General features: G+C 38.7%; 1 protein-coding gene and 1 pseudogene across 2 annotated transcripts in view; both read right to left on the bottom strand.

Annotated features, from left to right (window-relative positions):
* Positions 1–385: 385 nt before the first annotated feature.
* LOC132492657 (mitochondrial import receptor subunit TOM20 homolog) lies at positions 386–809 on the bottom strand (annotated as a pseudogene).
* Positions 810–22,355: 21,546 nt separating this feature from the next.
* Positions 22,356–25,996, bottom strand: part of MFSD14B (major facilitator superfamily domain containing 14B) — a 63,517-nt gene continuing 59,876 nt past the window's right edge. Inside the window, exons 11-12 of one of the 2 annotated variants that reach the window (XM_060101438.1) lie at positions 24,830–24,972; positions 22,356–24,107 (exon numbers count right to left, since the gene is read on the bottom strand). In XM_060101438.1, coding sequence (XP_059957421.1) covers positions 23,856–24,107; positions 24,830–24,972 — 395 coding nt within the window. In that variant the 3' untranslated portion in view covers positions 22,356–23,855. The remainder of the gene's footprint in view (positions 24,108–24,829; positions 24,973–25,996) is intronic. The other variant, XM_060101439.1, reaches the window with a different exon arrangement.

Raw genomic sequence — 25,996 nt, 5'->3', positions numbered from 1 at the left:
AAAATGTGCATTCTTCAGCTTTCTTCTACACTTTTCTGGCCATCTTTCAAAACTGAGCACTGAGTATTTGTAATGTAAACAATGTGATATGTACATTTAAATTGCATGTTTTAGGAATAAACAAAATCTAAATTTCAGTAACTCACAGGGTATTTATAAAATGAAAATCTCTCTCAAAATATGCTTTTTACTGGGAAAAATAAATAAAACAGACAAATGGCTCTACACAAAGTAAAAACTAACTTTGGTAGATTTCAGTGTAGGACAGTCCAAAACAAGCATATTTGCCCTTACGTCCCCACCCCCCCATCCCCAGAGCTGCTCATCTTCTGAGTTAAGATTTTTAAAATATTTTAAATTGAGATAATTATGTTGACATTTTTTCTCATTCCACATCACCTTCAGTCAAGCTCTGAGCATTTATAATTAATTCTCTAATTGTTGGAAGCTTAGTCAAAAGCATCTGGAACACTGGTGATTGAATTGTTAGACCTAACACTTGCAATAACTGCTGTGACTGTCTACACACAGCAACTGCATTTGTCAGGTGGTCTATACCTTTCTCATATTCACCAAGCTAGTAACTTTCACCAAGCCGTAGTTATTGGAAGAAGAAATTCTGAACAGCTTTAGCATCTTTAAGGTCAAGTAACTTGGAAAGCCTAGCTCTCTCCTTGGCAAGCTTTTGTTTATTTCTTCATTCTCACAGCCTGTTCTTGAATTTGGGGTCACTCTGTCTCGAGGTCAAAGTAAATGTAGTACCTGATGAAAAGGGTTCCATCCAAGATGGTGCTGTTCTGGCCCACCATCTTCTCTCCACGGAGGAGTGGGGTGGGTGGCAGTGGGGTCCCAAAAAAGCAATTGGCCCAGAACCTTCAGCAGATAGGTCCTCTCAGATCTGCTGCCCACTGTGAGGGACATGGAGAAAAGCCTCATCGTGGTTTTGATTTGCATTTCTCTGATGATTAGTGATGTCAATCACATTTTCATGTACTTTCTGGCCAAGACATCTGTGTGTCTTCTTTGGAAAAAATGTCTATTCAGATCCTCTGCCCATTTAAAAATCAGATTTAGGTTTTTTTAGTTTGATGTAGACCCACTTGTTGATTTTTGCTTTTGTTGTCATACCCAAAAAATTCATTTCCAAGACTAATAACAAGGAGCTTTCCCATTTCCTTCTAGGGGTTTTATGGTTTCATGTTTTGTATTTAAATCTTTAATGTAATTTTTTATGAGTGGTGTAAGGGAGGGGTCTGGTTTCATTCTTTTGCATGTGAATATCCAGTTTTCCCAACAGCATTTATTGAAGAGACTATCATTTCCCCATTTTATATTCTTGGCTCCTTTATTTCTGGACTCTTGAATCTGTTCCATTGGTCTATGTGTCAGCTTTTATGCTAATATCATACTGCTCTTTTTAAATTACTATAGCTTTGTAGTATAGTTTGAAATCAGTAATTATAGTGCCTCCAGCTTTGTTCTTTCTCAAGATTACTTTGGCTCTTTGGGGTCTTTGGTAGTTTCATACAAATTTTAGGATTGTTTGTCCTACCATTGTGAAAAATGGCTTAGAATTTTGATGGAGATTGCATCGAATTTGTAGATTGCTTTAGGTAGTATGGAAATATTAACAATATTAATTCTTCTGATCCATGAGTATGGGATAGCTTTTCATTTGTTTGTGTTTTCTTCAGTTTCTTTCATCTAAGTCTTATAGTTTTCATTGTGCAGATGTCAATTCCTTTGTAAAATTTGTTCCTAAGTACTTTATTGTTTTTGATGCTATTGTGAATGGGACTTTTTTTTCTTTTTTTTTTTCAGATAGTTTGTGCTATTGTATAGAAATGCAACTAAATTTTTGCATTGATTTTATATCCTGCAACTTTACTGAATTTGTTGTTAGTTTTTTTTTTTTGGGGTGGAGTCTTTGGGGTTTTCTATATTAAAATCATGTCATTTGCAAAGACAGTTTTACTTCTTCCTTTCCAATACGGATGTCTGTTCTTTTTTTGTCTTTTCTGATTGCTCTAGCTAGGACTTTCAGTACAATGTTCAATAGGAGTGGTGAGAGTGGGCACACTTGTGCTGTTTCTGACCTTAGAAGAAAAACTGTCAACCATTTATCATTGAATAACGTTTGCTGTGGGCTTGGGCTTGTCATATATGGCTTTTGTTATGTTGAGGTTCATTCTTCCTATACCCAATTTGTTGAGCTTTTTAAAAAAAATTTTTATGAAAAGATGTTGAATTTTCTCCAGTTCTTTTTCTGTGCCTATTGAAAGGATCATATGACTTTATCTTTTATTCTATTTATATATCACATTGATTTGTATATGTTGAAACATCCTTTCATCCCAGGGATAAATCCCACTTGATCATGGTGAATGATCCTTTTAATGTGCTGCTGAATTTGGTTTGCTGGTATCTTGTTGAAAATTTTTGCATCTATATTTATCAGGGATATTGACCTCTAGTTTTCTTTTCTAGTAGCATCCTTATTTGGCTTTGGTATCAGGATGTTGGCCTTGTAAAATAAGGAAGTGTTGGAAGTGTTCTCTCCTCTTTGATATTTTGGTAGAGTTTGTGAAGCATTGGTGTTAATTCTTTAAGTGTTTGATAAAATTCACCAGTTATCTGGTCCTGGGCTTTTCTTCATTGGTAGAGTTTTAATTTCTGATTCAATATCCTTCTAGTACTTGGCCTATTCAGACTTTCTGTTTCTTTCTGATTCAGTCTTGGTAAGTTGTATGTTTCTAAGAATATTTCCATTTTTTCTAGGTTGTCCAATTTGTTGACAAATAGTTTTTCAGAGTAGCCTCTTATGATTTTTTGTATTTCTGTGGTATCAGTTGTAATGTCTCCTTTTTCATTAATATCTGATTTGGTTCTTCTCTCTTTTTTCCTTGGTTAGTCTAGCTAGGTGTTTGTCAGTTTTGTTTATCTTTTCAAAGAAAAAACTATGGTTAATATTTTCTATTGTTTTTCTCTTCTCTATTTCATTTACTTCTATTCTAATCTTTATTATTTCCTCTCTTCTGCTAACCTTGAGCTTAATTTCTTATTTTTTTCCCATCCTTTTGAGATGTTTTGTTGTTTTCTTGAGATTTTTTCTCCCCTCGATGTGTGTGTTTATACCTATAAACTTTCCTCCAGAAGTGCTTTTGCCGTATTCCATAAGTTTTGGTATTGTGTTTCCATTTCATTTATCTCAAGATGTTTTTTGATTTCTCTTTTGATTTCTTCTTTAATCCACTGGCTGTTCAGGAGCGTGTTGGAACAAATATATTTCAGCTTTGTTTGCTCCAATACTTTCACAGAACTTCTGTGAAGATTAAGTGAAATAATGACTAAATGTACAAAATGCCAAATGGGAACTTTTGTAATCATCATCATCACTCACTATACCCATCAAAATTAAACTAAGCTTGGGTCAGTTCAATGACAGGTATTTCGGAAGATGCTGGAACAGTCAGTAGTGATGCACAGAGCCAGAGCATCAGGAGGTTTTGTTGTTGCTGTTGTTGTTTCCTATTAGGGTCCCTGTCCTAGTCATCCTGTGTCCCTATTCCTTAGAGCAATGCCTAATACATACTGAACCCTCAATAACAGTGTCAAATGAGTAAACCACTGAATGAATTCCCTGGGAAGGATTGAATCACTCTAGCATTCTGGGTAGTTTCTTGGGAGCCCAATTACTTTGATAAGAGTTAAGGAGTCTGGGGCTTCCCTGGTGGCACAGTGGTTGAGAGTCCACCTGGCCACTGAGCCTGTGCGTCCGGAGCCTGTGTAACGCAAAAAAAAAAAAAAAAAAAAAAAAAAGAGTTAAGGAGTCTGGTGGAGATTTATGTTTGCAGGGCTATTCAGTTGGTTTTGCAACCTGTTGGCCTCTGTGGAATGATTATGACAGTGTTTGTCTTTCTGGGATTGGGGAATTGACTTTTTTCTCCTCCAAAGATATATATATGAAATATATATATTATATATATATATATAATATATATATATATATATATATATATATATATATATATATTTTTTTTTTTTTTGTATGTGAAAATTATCAGGGACAGCTCCATCTTTTGCCCAGCCTGTGCTCTGCATCTTTAGGTAAAATGGTAGGATGTTCAAGGATTACTTTTTTCTGGGGTCCCCATACTTCCTAGGCAATGCAATGGGTTGAAGTCAGTTTCTCCCTAGTCCCCTTCTTCAGTATGGGAATAATCTAATTTTTCCTTGAATAGCTGTTGTTGTTCACTTTCCCCCACAAAATTATGAGAGCTTCTCAGTGCTACACCAAGAATAAGGGTCATAACACTCATTGAGAACACTGGACCCACATCCAACTGAAAGATGAAGTATATTCATTCATTCAATATTCAAGGAAATGGTATCTGAGAACCTAATTGAAACTAATTAAAACAAATTATAATAAATTAGCTGAATTTTGGTCACTTGAAAACTCTGAGGGAAAGAATATTTCTTTTCTTAACTGCAGGACAGTAGATTCTAAATCTATTTAGACAAAAGGTTTTTTTATTCTTATATAATTACAAAGCAATAGGCATACAACAGAAAATCCACAAGAAATTTTGGTATGTAATTATCTTTGCTGATCTCCTAAACTCACAGTTTTGAAACCATCAATTGGCCAGACTTAGAACTCCCCTAAGTGGACTTTTCGCAGCTTGCCACACTGGTAGAAGAGCCAGATGAGAAAATGGAAGATTCAAGTACTCTTACATGACAGAAGAGGACAATGTTTTCTTTTAGAATCACTATGGTCAGAAAAGAAAGTAGATGAGCATACTTTTTATGTTATTACCACTCTTCCCTTTTACTACTCTTTTTATGTACTATATACATTTAATATGAAATCATGACTGATGCCAAACACAGGTAAGAACAATGAAAATTTAGAAGTACAACTTTGTAGTGTCTTGATATTACTGCTCAAGAATTTTGGTATGCAGATATTTAAAAATGTCCATTTTCACAAAATTCCTTTAATTAATTAATTTACTTATTTATTTTAGTAAAGGTTCTAACAGAACCTAGCAATGCTCTGCATTGGGCCTAACCTTGAAAATCACTGTCTAACTTCTGTCATCTAGTGGTCAGTATACTTTAGAACACAATGACTCTAATGATCATTACGCTCTTTCTAAGACAAGTAATAGCTTCAAAAAAAAAAAAAGGTCATGACTGTTAAAGCAACTTTAAATGTATAACCCATAAACAAAACCAAAATAGCTAATATACCAAAGTACTTTAATACATCTAATACATGTTAATATTTTGTAATACATTTAGCTTTACCCATTCACATTCTTGAGCATTCTAAATGACTCAGTTTAGTGGAATTACTCTCAGGCAGAGTTGAAAAGAAACAATTCATACTTAAGTATGAAGGGACTAATAACCTTTACATCACTCACCCTGGTCCCCCAAATCTCACAGGGTTTTTCATAACATTTTTTTCAAGTTATGTTCCTTTAATGTAAGCCTTTTTATTCTTCTTACCCCAAATGACCAAAATATAAAATCAAGTTATTAGAACTAAAATGGTAACAATCAGTATTAGATATCCATGTATTTTAGTATTCCAAAGACCTACATGTGCAATGATTCCCAGCTGGCACATGAGGCCATGTGAGAGTCACTGCAGAGAAGGTCATAGCTCAGGCCACCCCAGTGGAGCTGCACTGGTAATAGGAGGAATTGTGAGTTAGATTACTGGGCCCAACATCAAGGAAGATCAGGCAAACACATAAAAATTAAAAATAAAAAGGAGGAAAAAGAAGCTTTCAAACACAAGCAAGCCAGAAAGAGACAGGGAGACGTAGTCAAGAGGCTCACTTCCTCTGCCTTAAAGAACTGAGAAAGAAAAAAAAAAGCATAAAAATAATAAAATCCAACCTCCATAGTTTTTTATGAGAAACAGTATAGGGTATTGTCTCTCAGAGCCAGAATACAAGGATTTAGGTAGGACTCAAGGGAGGAAGTGGAATGGCTCCTCTTACCATCACACCTACCAACATTAACCCATTTTTGCAACTCTGAGAGCTGCCAGTGGGAGATAAGCGGATAATGCTGCCACAGGGTGACACAACTATGATTCCATTGCACTGGTGAAAGCGGGGTGTTAAAGTCCCCTAATATGAATGTGTTACTGTTGATTTCCCCTTTTATGGCTGTTAGTATTTGCCTTATGTATTGAGGTGCTCTTACGTTGGGTGCATAAATATTTACAATTGTTATATCTTCTTCTTGGATCGACCCCTTGATCATTATGTAGTGTCCTTCTTTGTCTCCTCTAATAGTCTTTATTTTAAAGTCTATTTTGTCTGATATGAGAATTGCTACTCCAGCTTTCTTTTGGTTTCCATTTGCATGGAATATCTTTTTCCATCCCCTCACTTTCAGTCTGTATGTGTCTCTAGGTCTTAAGTGTGTCTCTTGTAGACAGCATATATATGGTTCTTGTTTTTGTATCCATTCAGCCAGTCTGTGTCTTTTGGTGGGGGCATTTAATCCATTTACATTTAAGGTAATTATCAATATGTATGTTCCTATTACCATTTTCTTAATTGTTTTGGGTTTGTTATTGTAGGTCTTTTCCTTCTCTTGTGTTTCCTGCCTAGAGAAGATCTTTTAGCATTTGTTGTAAAGCTGATTTGGTGGTGCTGAACTCTCTCAGCTTTTGCTTGTCCATAAAGATTTTCATTTCTCCATCAAATCTGAATGAGATCCTTGCTGGGTAGAGTAATCTTGGTTGTAGGTTTTTCTCCTTCATCACTTTAAATATGTCCTGCCAGTCCTTTCTGGCTTGCAGAGTTTGTGCTGAAAGATCAGCTCTTAACCTTATGGGGATTCCCTTGTGTGTTATTTGTTGCTTTTCCCTTGCTGCTTTTAATATGTTTTCTTTGTATTTAATTTTTGACAGTTTGATTAATATGTGTCTTGGCGTGTTTCTCTTTGGGTTTATCCTGTATGAGATCCTCTGTGCTTCCTGGACTTGACTAACTATTTCCTTTCCCATATTAGGGAAGTTTTCAACTATAATCTCTTCAAATATTTTCTCAGTCCCTTTCTTTTTCTCTTCTTCTTCTGGAACCCCTAGAATTCGAATGTTGGTGCATTTAATGTTGTCCCAGAAGTCTCTGAGACTGTCCTCAGTTCTTTTCATTCTTTTATCTTTATTCTGCTCTGCAGTAGTTATTTCCACTATTTTATCTTCCAGGTCACTTATCCGTTCTTCTGCCTCAGTTATTCTGCTACTGATCCCCTCTAGAGTATTTTTAATTTCATTTATTGTGTTGTTCATCATTGCTTGTTTCATCTTTAGTTCTTCTAGGTCCTTGTTAAATGTTTCTTGCATTTTGTCTATTCTATTTCCAAGATTTTGGATCATCTTTACTATCATTAGTATGAATTCTTTTTCAGGTAGACTGCCTATTTCATCTTCATTTGTTAGGTCTGGTGGGTTTTTATCTTGCTCCTTCATCTGCTGTTTTTCTGTTCTCATTTTGCTTATCTTACTGTGTTTGGGGTCTCCTTTTTGCCGGCTGCAGGTTCGTAGTTCCCGTTGTTTTTGGTGTCTGTCCCCAGTGGCTAAAGTTGGTTCAGTGGGTTATGTAGGCTTCCTGGTGGAGGGGACTAGTGCCTGTGGTCTGGTGGATGAGGCTGGATCTTGTCTTTCTGGTGGGCAGGTCCACGTTTGGTGGTGTGGTTTGGGGTGTCTGTGTACTTATTATGATTTTAGGCAGCCTCTCTGCTAATGGGTGGGGTTGTGTTCCTGTCTTGCTAGTTGTTTGGCATAGGGTGTCCAGCACTGTAGCTTGCTGGTCGTTGAGTGAAGCTGGGTGTGTTGGTGTTGAGATGGAGATCTCTGGGAGATTTTCGCCATTTGATATTATGTGGAACTGGGAGGTCTCTTGTGGACCAGTGTCCTGAAGTTGGCTCTCCCACCTCAGAGGCACAGCACTGACTCCTGCCTGTAGCACCAAGAGCCTTTCATCCACACAGCTCAGAATAAAAGGGACAAAAAGTAGAAAGAAAGAAAGAAAGGGGATAAAAGAAAATAAAATAAAGTAAGGTAAAATAAAAGTTATTAAAATAAAAAAATAATTATTAAGAAAAAAAATTTTTAAGTAAAAAAAAACAGATGGATAGAACCCTAGGACAAATGGTGAAAGCAAAGCTATACAGACAAAATCTCACACAGAAGCATACACTCACAAAAAGAGGAAAAGGGGAAAAAATAATACATCTTGCTCTCAAAGTGCACCTCCTCAATTTGGGATGATTCGTTGTCTATTCAGGTATGCCACAGATGCAGGGTACATCAAGTTGATTGTGGAGATTTAATCCACTGCTCTGAGGCTGCTGGGAGAGATTTACCTTTCTCCTCTTTTTTGCACAGCTCCCAGGACTCAGCTTTGGATTTGGCCCCGCCTCTGCATGTAGGTCATCAGAGGGCTTCTGTTTTTCGCTGACAGGGCGGGGTTAAAAAAACTGCTGATTCGGGGGCTCTGGCTCACTCAGGTCGGGGGGAGGGAGGGGTATGGAGTGCGGGGCGAGCCTGTGATGGCAGAGGCTGGCGTGATGTTGCACCAGCCTGAGGCGCGCCGTTCATTCTCCTGGGGAAGTTTTTATGGATCCCGGGACCCTGGTAGTGGCGGGCTGCACAGCCTCCCTGGAAGGGAGGCGTGGAGAGTGACCTGTGCTCGCACACAGGCTTCTTGGTGGTGGCAGCAGCAGCCTTAGCGTCTCATGCCCATCTCTGGGGCCTGCGCTGTTAGCCGCGGCTTGCATCCCTCTGGATCTCCTTTAAGCAGCGCTCTTAATCCCCTCTTCTTGTGCACCAGGAAACAAAGAGGGAAGTAAAAGTCTCTTGCCTCTTCAGCAGGTCTAGACTTTTCCCCCAGACTCCCTCCCAGCTAGCTGTGGTGCACTAACCCCTTCAGGCTGTGTTCATGCTGCCAGTCCTCTCCCTGCTCTCCGACCGAAGTCTGAACCTCAGCTCCCAGACCTGCCCGCCCTGGTGGGTGAGCAGAGAAGCCTTTTGGGCTGGTGAGTGCTGGTCGGCACCGATCCTCTGTGAGGAAATCTCTCCACTTTGCCCTCCGCACCCGTTGCTGCGCTCTCCTCCATGGCTCCGAAGCTTCCCGCTTCCGCCACCTGCAGTCTCCGCCCGCGAAGGGGCTTCTAGTGTGTGGAAACCTTTCCTCCTTCACGGCTCCCTCCCACTGGTGCAGGTCCCGTCCCTATTCTTTTGTCTCTGTGTATTCTTTTTTCTTTTGCCCTACCCAGGTACGTGGGGAGTTTCTTGCCTTTTGGGAGGTCTGAGGTGTTCTGCCAGCGTTCAGTAGGTGTTCTGTAGGAGTTGTTCCACCTGCAGATGTATTTCTATCTGTGGGGAGGAAGGTGATCTCCACGTCTTAACTCTTCCGCCATCTTCCCCCTCTCCCCTCCATTGCACTGGATGATGAGACTGCCACTTGACTTCCTCATGTCACTGAGGCAGGAGAAAAATGTGTTGTACTGCCAATGGGGGAAAGGAGAACTATGTCTGGAACCCAGGGGATTCTCTGAGGTGTCTCATAGTACTCCATGCCTAGTAGAAAGGTTAGTAGAAAATTACAGCTACCAAGGAAAATGGCATGACTGCTGAGGGTACAGATCCTTCCGTGATGAAGATCTTGGTCATCTGTCAGGTAGAAAACCCCAACGAGCTTAAGTTCTAGTGAAGGCCAAGGAAATATGGAATGGGTAGAAGCAGAAGTTAAAAATACTAGCTAAGGTCATGTGACCAGTCACAGAAAAGAGGACAGAGCAGCTAAATATATCATCTCCTTCCTTTTGCTGGTATGTGTTTATATAGACAGAGTAAGCATTTTCTTTTCTTTCCTCCTTATTTTATACAAGTTTTATTGGAGGTTAATTATACCTTTTTGTAAGTGAATTTTCAAATGGTACTATGATTGATTTGGGGGGAGTAATCTACATAGTCCAGTGACAGATAACTGACTGCTAAGACTTTGTGTCTCCTAATTTTGTGGAGAGGGTGGGTGCATCAATTGCAAATAAGATAGTTACATGTCATTAAATAGAAAAATGGAGTTGGTTGGTGGCCACATAGGAGCTCACACAGGTGTAGCAGGTATGTTGATGGTGCCAGTGCTTCAATTATTGTCTCTCAGTTCCAACATATCCTTTAGCTGGCATACCCATTCTGCTTTTGCCAGCTGGCTGTCAGCTCTGCCAATAAAGGATGCTAGAAGGAAACTGCAAACTGAAGAGGAAGAGTGAGTGACTGACTACTCCTTCTTATGTTCTCATTTCTCACAGCTACATTCCAACAATTTCTTTACCCTGACAGTGGTGGTTCCTTCCCATAGCAGCAGCTGAACCCAGTTTGCAGTTTTCCCAACACGAGCAGAACCCCAGGTACACTGTGCCAGCTCCATACACCACCATCCCAGACCTTACCTCCAGGCCTAGAAACACCACCATTGACCATTTGGCAATCCCTCTTCAGAAATCTGAGACCCAACCACACGGGGACCCTTCCCTAAGATTCTACGTTTTAATAATTCTAACTTGTACTCTTTGTTCCCTCAGCCTGGGGAAACTACAGTTGTTACCCCCATGATACTTGAAACAGCAGTTCTCAAACTGTGGTCCCAAGATCAGCAACATCAGCATCTCCTGGGAACTGGTTAGAAATGCAGGTTCCCATGCACCACCCAACCTACTGAGTCAGTGGCTCAGATGGTGTGAGCAGGAATCTGTTTAGCACTCCAGTTGACCCTGATGCATGCTGAAATTTGGGAATCACTGCCCACTGCCTTAGAGTTCTCACTTCACTCTTTTGGTTGCCTAGTTAACAGTATAGTTAACTACTCCTTATATTAAATTCACTGTTTAAATAACTGGTGTGTGATACCCTAATACTGTAGCATTCTAACAAATGTTTAAAGTAGTTATTAACACTAATCCTTCGTAAAATCTTCCAAAAAATAGAAGAAAAGGGAACATTTCCCAACTCATTTATATGAGGCCACCATTACCAAAGCCAGACAGAGACATCACAAGACCTATATTTCTTATAAATATAGATGCAAAAATCCTTAAAAAGAAAAAAAATTCATTGAATCCAGCAACATATTAAAGAGTTTGTGCAATATGACCAAGTGGGATTTATCCCAGTAATGCAAGGGTGGATCAACATGTGAAAATCAACCAATGCAATACACTACAAAATAGAATGAAGGAAAAAAAAAACCCCACAATCATCTCAATGCAGAAAAAGCATTTGACAGAATCCAACATTGTTTTATAATAAAACAAACAAGAAAAAAACACTCAACAAACTAGGAATAGAGGGGCGCTTCCCACAACATGTTAAAGGGCATCTATGAAAAACCTACAACTAATCACTCAAAGGCAAAAAGCTGAAAGCTTTCCTCCTAAGATAAGGAAGAAGACAGAAAACAAAGATATACTGGAAGTTCTAGCCAGAAAATTAGGCAAGAAAAAATAAATAAAAGACATCCAAATTGGAAAGGAAGAAAACTATCTCTACTTGGAGATGACATGATCTAATATATAGAAAATCCTAACGAATAACACACACACACACATACACACACACACACCCAAAAAACTACTGGAGATAATAAATTCAACAAAGTTGTAGGATACACAATCAACACACAAAAACCAGATGCATTTCTATATATTAGCAATTAACAATCTAAAAATGAAATTAAATGTAAAGACATCCATGTTCATTGGTGGGAAGGCTTAATATTGTTAAGACGATAATACTACACCAGAAGTGATCTACAAGTTCAATGCAATCCCTAGCAAATACCAACTACCTCCCCCACCCCTGCCTGAAATGGAAAAGCTGCTTTTAAAATTCATGTGGAATTGCAAGGGACACTGACTAGTCAAAATAATCTTTAAAAAGAACAAAGTTGGAGAACTCACACTTTCTGATCTAAAAATTTACTATGATAAAGCTCCAGTAATCAAAACCGTGTGGTACTGGCATAAGGACAGACATGTAGACCAAAAGAATTGAGTTGAAAATTCAGAAATAGACCCACACATCACTGTTCACTGAATATTCAACAGGGGTGTCAAGACCATTCAATGGGGAAAGAATATTCAACAAGTAATGCTGAGATCACTAAATACTCATGTGCAAAAAAGAATGACCTTGAAATCTCACCTCACACCATATACAAAAGTAAATTCAAGAAGGGGAAAGAACTAAATGTAAAAGCACAAACTATAAAACTCTTAGAAGGGGCCTCCCTGGTGGCGCAAGTGGTTGAGAGTCCGCCTGCCGATGCAGGGGATACGGGTTCGTGCCCCGGTCTGGGAGGATCCCATATGCCGCGGAGCGGCTGGGCCCGTGAGCCATGGCCGCTGAGCCTGCGCGTCCGGAGCCTGTGCTCCGCAACGGGAGAGGCCACAACAGTGAGAGGCCCGCATACCGCAAAAAAAAAAAAAAAAAAAAAACTCTTAGAAGAAAACATACGGGTAGGAGAGACCTTCAAGATGGCAGAGAAGTAAGATGTGGAGATCACCTTCCTCGCCACAATACATCAGAAATGCATCTACATGTGGAACAACTCCTATAGAACACCTACTGAACGCTGGCAGAAGACCTCAGACTTACCAAAAGTCAAGAAAATCCGCACATACCTGGGTAGGGCAAAAGATAAAAGAAAAAACAGAGACAAAAGAATAGGGATGGGACCTCACCTCTGATAGGGAACTGTGAAGGAGGAAAAGATTCCACGTACTAGGAAGACCCTTCACTGGAGGAGATGGGGGATGCACAGGGTGGAAGCTTCAGAGCCACGGAGGAGAGTGCAGCAACAGCGGTGCAGAGGGCAAAGTGGAGAGATTCCCACACAGTGGATTGGTGCCAACCAGCACTCACCAGCCCAAGAGGCTTGTCTGCTCACCCGCTGGGACAGGAGGGAGATGGGAGCTGAGGCTTTGGCTTCAGAGGGCAGATCCCAGGGAGAGGACTGGGGTTGGCTGTGTGAACACAGCCTGAAGGGGGCTAGTGCACAAGAGGTAGATAGGAGGGAGTCTGGGAGAAAGTCTGGAACTGCCTAAGAGGCAAGAGACCATTGTTTCAGGACACATGAGAGGGGATTCAGAGCACCACCTAAATGAGCTACAGAGATGGGCGCAGGCTGCGGCTATCAGTGCGGACACCAGAGATGGGCATGGAACTCTAAGACTGCTGCTGCAGCGACCAAGAAACCTGTGTACAAGTACAGGTCACTATCCACACCTCCCCTCCCAAGAGCCTGTGTACCCTGCCACTGCCAGGGTCCCGTGATCCAGGGACAACTTCCCTGGGAAAACACACTGCGTTCCTCAGGCTGTTGTAACGTCACGCTGGCCTCTGCCACTGCAAGCTCACCCTGCATTCCACACCCCTCCGTCCCCCGCCCACTGGCCTGAGCCAGAGCCTCTTAATCAGCTGTCCCTTTAACACCGTCCCGTCTGGGAGGGAACAGACGCCCTCAGGCCACCTACATGCTGAACCCCAGAAGCTGTGCAAACAAAGAAAAGAAAGGGCAATTTCTCTCAGCAGCCTCAGGAGCAGTGGAATAAACCTCCACAAACAACCTGATGTACCCTGCATCTGTGGAATACCTGAATAGACAATGAATCAACACAAAATTGAGGCGGTGGACTTTGGGAGCAACTGTAGACTTGGGGTTTGCTTTCTGCATCTAATTTCTTTCTGGTTTTATGTTTATCCTAGTTTAGTATTTAGAGTTTATTATCATTGGTTGATTTGTTTATTGATTTGGTTGCTCTCTTCCTCTTTTCTTTTAGTATACTTTTTAGGGCTTCTTATCATTGGTGGATTTGTTTTTAGGTTGGGTTGCTCCATCCCTCCCTCCCTTCCTTTTCTTCTGAGCCGTGTGTTTGACAGGGTCTTGTGCTCCGGCCAGGTGTCAGGCCTGTGCCTCTGAGTTGGGAGAGCCCAGTTCAGGACACTGGTCCACCAGAGACCTCCCAGCTCCATATAATATCAAACGGAGAAAGCTCTCCCAGAGACCGCCAACTCAACGCTAAGACCGAGCTCTACTCAACGACCAGCAAGCTACAGTGTTGGGACACCCTATGCTAAACAACTAGCAAGACATGAACACACCACCACCCATTAGCAGAAGGGCTGCCTAAAATCATAATTTCACAGACACTCCAAAACACACCACCAGACGTGGACCTGCCTACCAGAAAGACAAGATCCAGCCTCATCCACCAGAACACAGGCACGAGTCCCCTCCACCAGGAAGCCTACACAACCCACTGAACCAACTTTAGCCACTGGGGACAGACACCAAAAACAATGGGAACTACAAACCTGCAGCCTGCAAAAACGAGACCCCAAATACAGTAAGTTGAGCAAAAGGAGAAGACAGAGAAACACACAGCAGATGAAGGAGTAAGGTAAAAACCCACCAGAAAAACAAATGAAGAGGTAACAGTCAGTCTACCTGAAAAAGAATTCAGATTAATGCTACTAAAGATGATCCAAAATTTTGGAAACAGAATGGAGAAAATATAAGAAACGTTTAACAAGAAACTAGAAGAATTAAAGAGCAAAAAAACAATGATGAACAATACAATAAATGAAATTAAAAATTCTCTAGAAGGAACCAATAGCAGAATAACTGAAGAACGGATAAGTGACCTGGAAGATAAAATAATGGAAATAACTACTGCAGAGCAGAAGAAAGAAAAAAGAAAGAAAAGAACTGAACACATACTCAGAGACCTCTGGGACAACATTAAATGCACCAACATTCGAATTACAGGGGTCCCAGAAGAAGAAGAGAAAAAGAAAGGGACTGAGAAAGTATTTGAAGTGATTATAGTTGAAAACTTGCCTAATATGGGAAAGGAAATAATCAAGTCCAGGAAGCACAGAGAGTCCCATACAGGATAAATCCAAGGAGAAACACACCAAGACACATATTAATCAAACTATCAAAAATTAAATACAAAGAAAAAATATTAAAGGCAGCAAGGGAAAAGCAACAAATAACACACAAGGGAATCCCCATCAGGTTAACAGCTGATCTTTCAGCAGAAACTCTGCAAACCGGAAGGGAGTGGCAGGGCATACTTAAAGTGATGAAGGGAAAAACCTACAAAAACCTCTACCCGGCAAGGATCTCATTCAGATTTGACAGAGAAATTAAAGCCTTTACAAACAAGCAAAAGCTAAGAGAATTCAGCACGACTAAACCAGTTTTACAACAAATGCTAAAGGAACTTCTCTAGGCAGGAAACACAAGACAAGGAAAACATCTACAATACCAAACCCAAAACAATTAAGAAAATGGTAATAGGAACATACATATCGATAATTACCTTAAATGTAAGTGGATTAAATGCTCCAAACAAAAGACACAGACTGGCTGAATGGATACAAAAACAAGACCTGGATATATGCTGTTTACAAGAGACCCACTTCAGACCTAGGGACACATACAGACTGAAAGTGAGGGGATGGAAAAAGATATTCCACGCAAATGGAAATCAAAAGAAAGCTGGAGTAGCAATTCTCAGGTAAGACAAAATAGACTTTAAAACAAAGACTATTACAAGAGACAAAGAAGGACACTACATAAATGATCAAGGGATCAACCCAAGAAGAAGATATAACAATTGTAAATATTTATGCACCAACATAGGAGCACCTCAATACATAAGGCAAATGCTAACAGCCATAAAAGAGGAAATCGACAGTAACACAATCATAGCAGGGGACTTTAAACACCCCACTTTCACCAATGGACAGTACATCCATCCAAAATGAAAATAAATAATGAAACACAAGCTTCAAATGATACATTAAAGAAGATGGACTTAATATTTATAGGACATTCCATCCCAAAACAACAGAATACGCTTTCTTCTCAGGTGCTCATGGAACATTCTCCAGGGATAGACCATATCTTGGGTCACAAATCAAGCCTTGGTAAATTTAAGAAAACTGAAATCATATCAAGTATTTTTTCTGACCACAACGCTATGAGACTAGATATCAATTACAGGAAAAAATTTGTAAAAAATACAAACAGATGAAGGTTAAACAACATACCACTTAATAAGCAAGAGATCACTGAAGAAATCAAAGAGGAAATCAAAAAATACCTAGAAACAAATGACAATGAAAACACGACGACCCAATACCTATGGGATGCAGCGAAAGCAGTTCTAAGAGGGAAGTTTATAGCAATACAATCCTACCTTAAGAAACAAGAAACATCTCAAATAAACAACCTAACCTTACACCTAAAGCAACTGGAGAAAGAACAACAAAAATATCCCGAAGTTAGCAGAAGGAAGGAAATCATAAAGATCAGATCAGAAATAACTGAAAAAGAAATGAAGGAAACAATAGCAAATATCAAAACTTAAAAGCTGGTTCTTTGAGAAGATAAATTAATAAACCATTAGCCAGACTCATCAAGAAAAAAAGGGAGAAGACTCAAATCAATAGAATTAGAAAGAAAAAGGAGAGTTAACAACTGGCACTGCCGAAATACAAAGGATCATGAGAGATTTCTACAGGCAACTATATGCCAGTAAAATGGACAACCTGGAAGAAGTGGACAAATTCTTAGAAAAGCACAACTTTCCGAGACTGAACCAGGAAGAAATAGAAAATATAAACAGACAAATCACAAACACTGAAATTGAAACTGTGATTAAAAATCTTCCAACAAACAAAAGCCCAGGACCAGGCAAATTCTATCAAACATTTAGAAAAGAGCTAACAGCTATCCTTCTCAAACTCGTCCAAAATATAGCAGAGGGAGGAACACTCCCAAACTCATTCGACAAGGCCACCATCAACCTGATACCAAAACCAGACAAAGATGTCAAAAAGAAAGAAAACTACAGGCCAGTATCACTGATGAACACAGATGCAAAAATCCTCAACAAAATACTAGCAAACAGAATCCAGCAGCACAGTTAAAGGACCATACACCATGATCCAGTGGGGTTTATCCTAGGAATGCAAGGATTCTTCAATATACGCAAATTAATCAATGTGATAAACCATTTTAACAAACTGAAACAGAAAAAACATATGATCATCTCAATAGATGCAGAAAAAGCTTTCAACAAAATTCAATACCTAGTTATGATAAAAACCCTCCAGAGTAGGCATAAAGGGAACTTACCTCAACATAATAAAGGCCATATATTACAAACCAACAGCCAACATCGTTGTCAATGGTACAATAGTGAAACCATTTCATCTAAGATCAGGAACAAGACAAAGTTGTCCACTCTCACCACTATTATTCAACATAATTTTGGACATTTTAGCCACAGCAATCAGAGAAGAAAAAGAAATAAAAGGAATCCAAATCAGAAAAGGAGAAGTAAAGCTGTTGTTGTTTGCAGATGACATGATACTATACATAGAGTCCTAAAGATGCTACCAGAAAACTACTAGAGGTAATCAATGAATTTGGTAAAGTAGCAGGATACAAAATTAATGCACAGATATCTCCTGCATTCCTGTACACTAACGATGGAAAATCTGAAAGAGAAATTAAGGAAACACTCCCATTTACCAATGCAACAAAAAGAATAAAATACCTAGGAATAAACCTACCTAAGGAGACAAAAAACCTGTATGCAGAAAACTATAAGACACTGATGAAAGAAATGAAAGGTGATACAAATAGATGGAGAGATATACCATGTTTCTTGGATTGGAAGAATCAACATTGTGAAAATGACTCTACTACCCAAAGCAATCCACAGATTGAATGCAATCCCTATCAAACTACCAATGGCATTTTTCACAGAACTAGAACAAAAAATTTCACAATTTGTATGGAAACACAAAAGACCCCGAATAGTCAAAGCAGTAATGAGGAAAAAAAACGGAGCTGGAGGAATCAGACTCCCTGACTTCAGACTACACTACAAAGCTACAGTAATCAAGACAATGCGGTACTGGCACAAAAAGAGAAATACAGATCAATGGAACAGGATAGAAAGCCCAGAGAGAAACCCAGGCACCTATGTTCAACTAATCTATGACAAAGGAGGCAAGGATATACAGTGGAGAAAAGACAGTCTCTTCAATAAGTGGTGCTGGGAAAACTGGCCAGCTATATGTAAAAGAAAGAAATTAGAACACTCCCTAACACCATACACAAAAATAAACTCAAAATGGATTAGAGACCGAAGTGTAAGACCCGACACTATAAATCTCTTAGAGGAAAACATAGGAAGAACACTCTTTGACATAAATCACAGCAAGATCTTGTTTGATCCACTTTCTAGAGTAATGGAAATAAAATCAAAAATAAACAAATGGGACCTAATGAAACTTGAAATCTTTTGCAAAGCAAAGGAAACTACAAACAAGACGAAAAGACAATCCTCAGACTGGGATAAAATATTTACTAACGAATCAACTGACAAAGGATTAATCTCCAAAATTTTCAAGCAGCTCATGCAGCTCAATATCAAAAAAAAAAAACAAACAACACAATCCAAAAATGGGCAGACCTAAATAGACATTTCTCCAAAGAAGACATACAGATGGCCAAGAAGCACATGAAAAGCTGCTCAACATCACTAATCATTAGAGAAATGCAAATCAAAACTACAACGAGGTATCACCTCACACCAGTTAGAATGGGCATCATCAGAAAATCTACAAACAACAAATGTTGGAGAGGGTGTGGAGAAAAGGGAACCCTCTTGCACTGTTGGTGGGAATGTAAATTGATACAGCCACTATGGAGAACAGTATGGAGTTTCCTTAAAAAACAAAATATAGATTTTCCATATGAGCCAGCAATCCCCTACTGGGCATAAACCCAGAGAAAACCATAATTCAAAAAGACATATGCACCCCAATGTTCATTGTAGCATTATTTACAATTGCCAGGTCATGGAAGTGACCTAAGTTTCCATCAACAGACAATGTGGCACATATATACAATGGAATATTACTCGGCTATAAAAAGAAACGAAACTGAGTTATTTGTAGTGAGGTGGATGGACCTAGTTTGTCATACAGAGTGAAGTCAGAAAGAGAAAAACAAATACCGTATGCTAACAGATATATATGGAATCTAAAAAAAAAAAAAAGAAGTTCTGAAGAACCTAGGGGCAGGACAGGAATAAAGACGCAGACGTAGAGAATGGACTTGAGGACACGGGGAGGGGTAAGGGTAAGCTGGGACGAAGTGAGAGAGTGGCATGGACTTACATATACTACCAAATGTAAAATAGCTAGTGGGAAGCAGCCGCATAGCACAGGGAGATTAGCTCAGTGCTTTCTGTCCACCTAGAGGTGTGGGATAGGGAGGGTGGGAGGGAGGGAGATGCAAGAGGGAGGAGATATGGGGATATATGTATATGTATAGCTGATTCACTGTTATAAAGCAGAAGCTAACACACCATTGTAAAGCAATTATACTCCAATAAAGATGTTTAAAAAAAAAAAGACAACCACAAATGGTACAGGGAACTGGATAACTACATGAAAAAGGATAAATTAGGACTTCTATCTCACACCATATACAAAAAATTTACCCAAAATGGATCAAAGACCTAAATGTAGGAGATAAAACTATATAACTTAGAAGTGAAAAATAGTTGTAAACCTTCATGACCTTGGATTAGTCAATGGTTTCTCAAATATGCCACCAAAAGCACAATTGACAAAAGAAAAAAATAAACTAGACTTTATCAGAATCTATGCATGAGAGGACACTATCAAGAAAGTAAAAAGAAAAACCACAGAATGAGAGAAAATATTTATTAAACAGTATATCTGATAAGAGTCTACATCCAGAATATATAAAGATCACTTACAACCCAACAACAAAAGATAATCCATTTTAAAAATGGGCAAAGGATTTGAACACACATTTCTGCAAAGAGAATATTCAAATGGCCAGCAAGCACATGAAAAGATTTTGGAGTTAGATAGTACGGATGGCTAAACAATATCATGACTATACTAAAAAACACTGAATTGTACCTTTAAAATGGTTAAAATGGTGACTTTTAAGATGTGTGAAAAAAGAAAACATATAAATTCATTACCTTGGATTTGATAACAGATTCTTAGATACGACACCATACAAAACACCAAAAAGAAAAAAAGCTGATAAATCGGACCTAATTAACACAAACTTTTGGGCATCAAAGGACACCATAAAGAAAAAGAAAAGCCAACCCACAGAATGGGAGAAAATATTTGCAAATCATACATCTGGTAAGAGTCTAGTGTCCAGAATATATAAAGAACTCTTACAACTCAATGAGAACAAACATCTTGATTCAAAAATAGGCACAGGACTTGAATAGACATTTTTCCAAAGAAAAGATACAAACGGCAAATAAGCACAAAAAGATGCTCAACATCATCATCAATCATTAGGGAAATGCAAATCAAAACCACAATGGGATACCATTCTAAACTCACTAGGATGTCTATCAACAACAAAACAGAAAATAACAAATGTTGGCAAGGATACAGAGAAACTGAAGCCCTCTTACATTACTGATGGGAATGTAAAATGTGCAGCTCTCTGTTGGTTGCTCAGATGGCTAATCATAGTTACTACATGACCTAGCAACTCTACTCCCTGACACACACCTAGGAGGTCATGTTCACACAAAAACTTGGACAAGAATGTTTATAGCAGCATTATTCATAACCTAAAAGTGAGAACAATCCAAATGCCAACTGACATTTGATTGGTACATTATCAATTGATAACTGAATAAAGAAAATGTGATATATGCCACACAGTGGAATATTCAGCCTTAAAAAGGAATAAAAATTGACACATGCTACAACATAGATGAACCTTGAAAACATGCTATGTGAAAGAAGCCTGACACAAAAGGTCACATACTGTATGATTCCATTTATATGAAATGTCCAAAATAGGCAAATCTATAGACATAAAGTATATTACTGGTTTCTAGGGGATGGGGATAGGGGGAATTGGTAGTGATTGCTAATGGGTATGGGGTTTCTCTTTTGGGATGATGGAAATGTTCTGGAATTCGATAGTGCTAATAGCTGTACAACCTTGTGAATAAACTAAAAACCACTAAACTAAAAACCACTTTGGAATGGTTAAAATGGTTAATTTTATCTCAATTTTAAAAATCTACCTAATTCAAAAAAATGACATTTGTTATACTGGGTAAAGAAACTACAATTTTGATAAGCAGTGGTAAAGAACAAAGACTCCATGAGAGCATCTTTTAAAAACTGTGGCAAAATATACCTAACATAGGGCTTCCCTGGTGGTGCAGTGGTTGAGAATCTGCCTGCCAGTGCAGGGGACACGGGTTTGAGCCCTGGTCTGGGAAGATCCCACATGCCGCAGAGCAACTAGGCCCGTGAGCCACAATTACTGAGCCTGCGCATCTGGAGCCTGTGCTCTGCAACAAGAGAGGCCGCGACAGTGAGAGGCCCGCGCACCGTGATGAGGAGTGGCCCCCGCTCTCCGCAACTAGAGAAAGCCCGCGCACAGAAACGAAGACCCAACAGAGCCAAAAATAAATAAATAAATTTATATATAAAATATATATATATATGTATATAACATAAAATGGATCATTTAAACCATTTTTAAGTAGTTCAGTGGCATTAAGTACATTTACATTGTTGTGCAACCATCCTCACCATCCATCTCCAGAACTTGACCTGCAAAACTGAAACTCTACCCATTAAATAATAACTTCCCTTTCCCCTTAGTCCTGCAACCACTATTCTACTTTCTGCATGAATTTGACTAGATATTTCATATAAGTTGAACCATATAGTATTTGTCAACTTGTGACTGCCTTATTTCACTTAGCATAATATATTCAAGGTTCATCCACATTGTAGCATGTGTCAGAATTTCGTTCCTTTTAAAGGCCAAATAATATTCCATTTATGTATAATATATACCATATTTTCTTTATCCATTCATCCAACAATGGACATGGGTTGCTTCCACCTTTTGGTTACTGTGAATGATGCTGCTAATAAACATGGGTGTACAAGTATGTTTGTATCCCTGCTTTTTTTAAAAATAAAAAATAGTTGTGATCTCTTTTTGAAGATCACAACTTTTTGAAGGGAGATTTTGAAATGAAACTTATTTTGAAAATACACATATCTTCTGCATTAGCTTAAGGACTAAAAACTTATTTCAGTTGAAAGTCACTCAAAGGAGAACCCAAAGATCAATGGTACTGTTCCCTTTAAAGAAACACAAAAGACATAAAAGTATCCATTGCAAATTTATTATGCATTAGGAAGCTTAACTTAAAAACCAACAGCATAGTAAAAAGATATGTTATCTTTGTTCGCAGCAGAACAGGTTTCAAAATATATTTTCTTTTAAATGTATTCAGTCAGTACACAATCCTTTATAAAAGTTGTATATATTTTTTTCTGTCAATACCTTCATTACATTTATAAATACAAGATTTACATAGCACCCCATCAAAAAAAAATTAAAACTCCTTATGAATATCTACATATATTTCATACCTATAAAACTTTCAAAGGAGTGCTGTGTTAAAGATGGGCCCTTAATGGTCCACTTACTGGTGCAGGAAAATACATATAATCTGTAAAGTTTTCTTTGTCCATAAAACATCTCGAAAAATTAGCAAGACACTTATTGTGAAACTGAGCTTCTTAAACCATTATATTTTAGAAAGGAATTTGCTGTGCATATTCCCATGAGATTCAAATGGCAGATACATAGATGAAAATAAAGACTGACTGAAAACAAATGCCTACATAGAGCAGTTAAGGCAGGGGTGTGATGAATAAGAAACATTGAAAAGTAAGACACAGGAGATGTGGGTAGGAGCAAATATAGTAAGAATGCATTACGTGAGTCTAAACTTGGATATAAACTCCACTGGTATCCAGTTACTAACTCTCATTCTCACTTAGGAATGTTTACATTGTTGAAAACTTTCTTACAAGCACCCTCCAATTTCTATGTTGCCACCAGAATGGCTAATGTGTTTTTCTTCTGTAAAATCACCTTGGATCTAACCAAAACATTAGGTCCAGGAATCTGAATTGCTAGTTCTTCATGATTTATATATTTATTAAAAAATTTTCCTTCATCTGGTAAAGGTTATCACTAATCAATATTATTACTGTCCAGAGGTGTATATGCTGAATTTCACTCTAGCCAAGAATAGGAAGTAGAGAGAAGGAAAGGAGAGTAAGACTAGTTATTTGCTTGACCTTTGAACAAAGGCAACAGATCCCTGATACTGAGTGACTCTTGGAGCCGCCACTCATAAACACTTATGGGCTAAACGGGCACAGTTCAGAGAAACAGGAGGGAAGAAAATATGGGATTCTTTATCTCAAATTTTGCCAGAGAAGGCAGTTGTACTAATCCTGCACCTTCTACTGAAAAGGACATGGTCACTCTTACTCTGGAGTTACTGAAGGAAAGTCATCCTTTCTACCAGAGATGACTTTTTCTGAGTTTCAAAGTGAGGACTCCAGATAACTTTTGAGAGTTGCATTTACTTGCAGAAAAGTATTTCAACCTTAACTTGTTCTAACATATAAGCAGAAAGAAAAAGAATGGTAGAAAAGGAACAGGAGGAGGAAGGGGCGGGAGACGAGGGGTGGAGGTTACTTCTCAAACTCGGCCCTGAAGGATGCCACTAGTATCTCCCCTCCAGCACCATGAAGTCTCCAGTGTGGTGTGGCTCCCCCATGGCTCTCAGAGATGGAGTCTACAGAATTCTCGTTTCTTCAGAGTTTATAGCTCAGTGCACTGATTCCCAGGCTCCTCGAAGGAAGAGAGCTCCCAGATACTGCTGTCCTGCAGTAGTGGCTCAATGTCTTCATCACTGCCTCGTTCTGTTGTGTTGGTTAGGCTGCCGCTGATGCTGTTGCTGTGTTTTTGAATTCCACTGCCTTTACTGTATTCAGGGATGAATAAGGCAACCAGAAAAGATATAAGAACAATACATGCCCCAAATAAAAACGGTGGGCCTGGGATGACAGCTCCCTGATGGGTGTGGGAAACAAATGAAGATGAAGAATTTGGTTAGTCTTTCCAATCAAAATTAGTCCTGGACGACCCCAAAATAGCACACCACTGAAAAGTGAGTTATTTTCTCATAAGCAAATGTTCATTAAGTGTCATAGCAAATTCTAACAGAGCCTGGTGTCTGGAATATGATGGAGGGCAACTAATCACTGCTTTGTGCACCACTTTCCAACAGCTTAACCAAACTTTCCAACAGCTTAACCAAACATGTAAACAACAGTTGTTTATCTCTAATCCTGCCCTGTGACCTGAGTTCATGCACTATGTACATGACAGTAATTCCAATTTTGTATAGAAATCTATATTAAATATAGCTTGGAAGGAGGGAAGTAATAGCAAATAAATAGTAGAAAAAGCACTCTAGCTCAAATTCTAGCTGGAATTTTAGGTCATTTCATCTTTTATTTGGCCTGAGCTTCACCAGAGGACAGCATTCTGATCAGAGTAATTATATAGGTGAAAACAGAATCTGAACAAAGTTAAGACAAATCTTTTACATAAGATATTAAATCACTGAAATGATCCCTCCCTAGTCCCAGGAAGCAATGAACATAGCACTTACTACTGTCAAATACAATAGTATTATAAAAATAAGAACACTTTCCAAATTTAAGGTCGGAAGATTTTGCTATAAATCAGACACAAATGCTATTGTAAACCTAGACTTATTACCAAATTACCTGCAGGGCAGCATTGTTAGAATTCAATTCCAGTTCCAACTCAGTCAGTTCCATGTGGAACATGTAGAATACGAGGCCATACAGGGCTGGCCCCAGGCCATTACACAGTCCTCTTATTCCAGTTATGACACCCTGGGCAACTCCTAGGTCAGAAAAAAGAGAAGGGAGCCAGTCTTCTCAGATTGGAGACTAACAGTACTTTCTTACTAATATGAAATACTGCTTCTGCTGGACTGAGTAGTCTAGGCTGTGGAAAGTAGATTTTAGGGACTTTACCCATCATATTTTCATTCACTGCACAAATGTTTCCTTGGTTTTCTATATCCTTTTAATGTTGTCCTCACTCAATGTCCTAAGATCTATAGGGTATGAAATGACAGTGATGTTTCTAAAAGCCCTTTGAGGCTGAATTCCCTAACAGCAGATCTTCCTATAATCAGGGAATAATAAAAAGTTTTGATATTCTCCATTTATAGGCAATTTACACTTTTCTGTGGATTGAGATTTTCCTTTTCTACTCATTTAATGGTGTTTTTACAATAAAAATCTGCCCTTTGCCTCTTGTATCCCTGCCCATGTGTGAGTCCATAGAGGTCTTGATGCTGTGTGCTCCCAGCACCTTCAGACAGATTCTGTTCCTCACAGTGACCTCTATACTCCAGGTCCATCCCCCTGTACACCTCTACTGAAAAACCCAAGTGCTAATTTCTAGATATCTCTGGTATCTAATGTGGCAGGTAAAAAATTAGCTTGAATCATGAGATGAATGTTGCTGTAAATCAAAAATGGTCAAATATAATTCAACCTAATACAGTGTGTTCTAATAAGTTTATATGCTGACATTTAGAAACATCTGTATTAATACATGTAAGCATAAAAAAAGCCAAAGAAAATTCATGTCCTGAGATAGGATAGTGTCTCTTAGATGCCAAGGCAATGTCCATCCTTCACAGATAGCTCATACCTTTACTTCAAGCACAACACCTCCCCAAGGATGCAGTCAGCTAAGTTAACATAACCAGGGTAACACACAGAATTTGTGGTCTTCAAATGATACTGCTATATTTAAAATAGATAACCAACAAGGACCTACTGTAAAAAAAAAAAAAAAAAAAGATTAAAAAAAATAAAAGTAGATATGAATAAGATGGCTAATTTCTGATATGG

The sequence above is a fragment of the Mesoplodon densirostris genome, chromosome 6, assembly GCF_025265405.1.
Source record: "Mesoplodon densirostris isolate mMesDen1 chromosome 6, mMesDen1 primary haplotype, whole genome shotgun sequence".
Taxonomy (NCBI): Eukaryota; Metazoa; Chordata; class Mammalia; order Artiodactyla; family Ziphiidae; genus Mesoplodon; species Mesoplodon densirostris.
The sequence above is the reverse complement of the archived record's forward strand: the minus strand, read 5'-3'. Positions and strand labels throughout refer to the sequence as shown.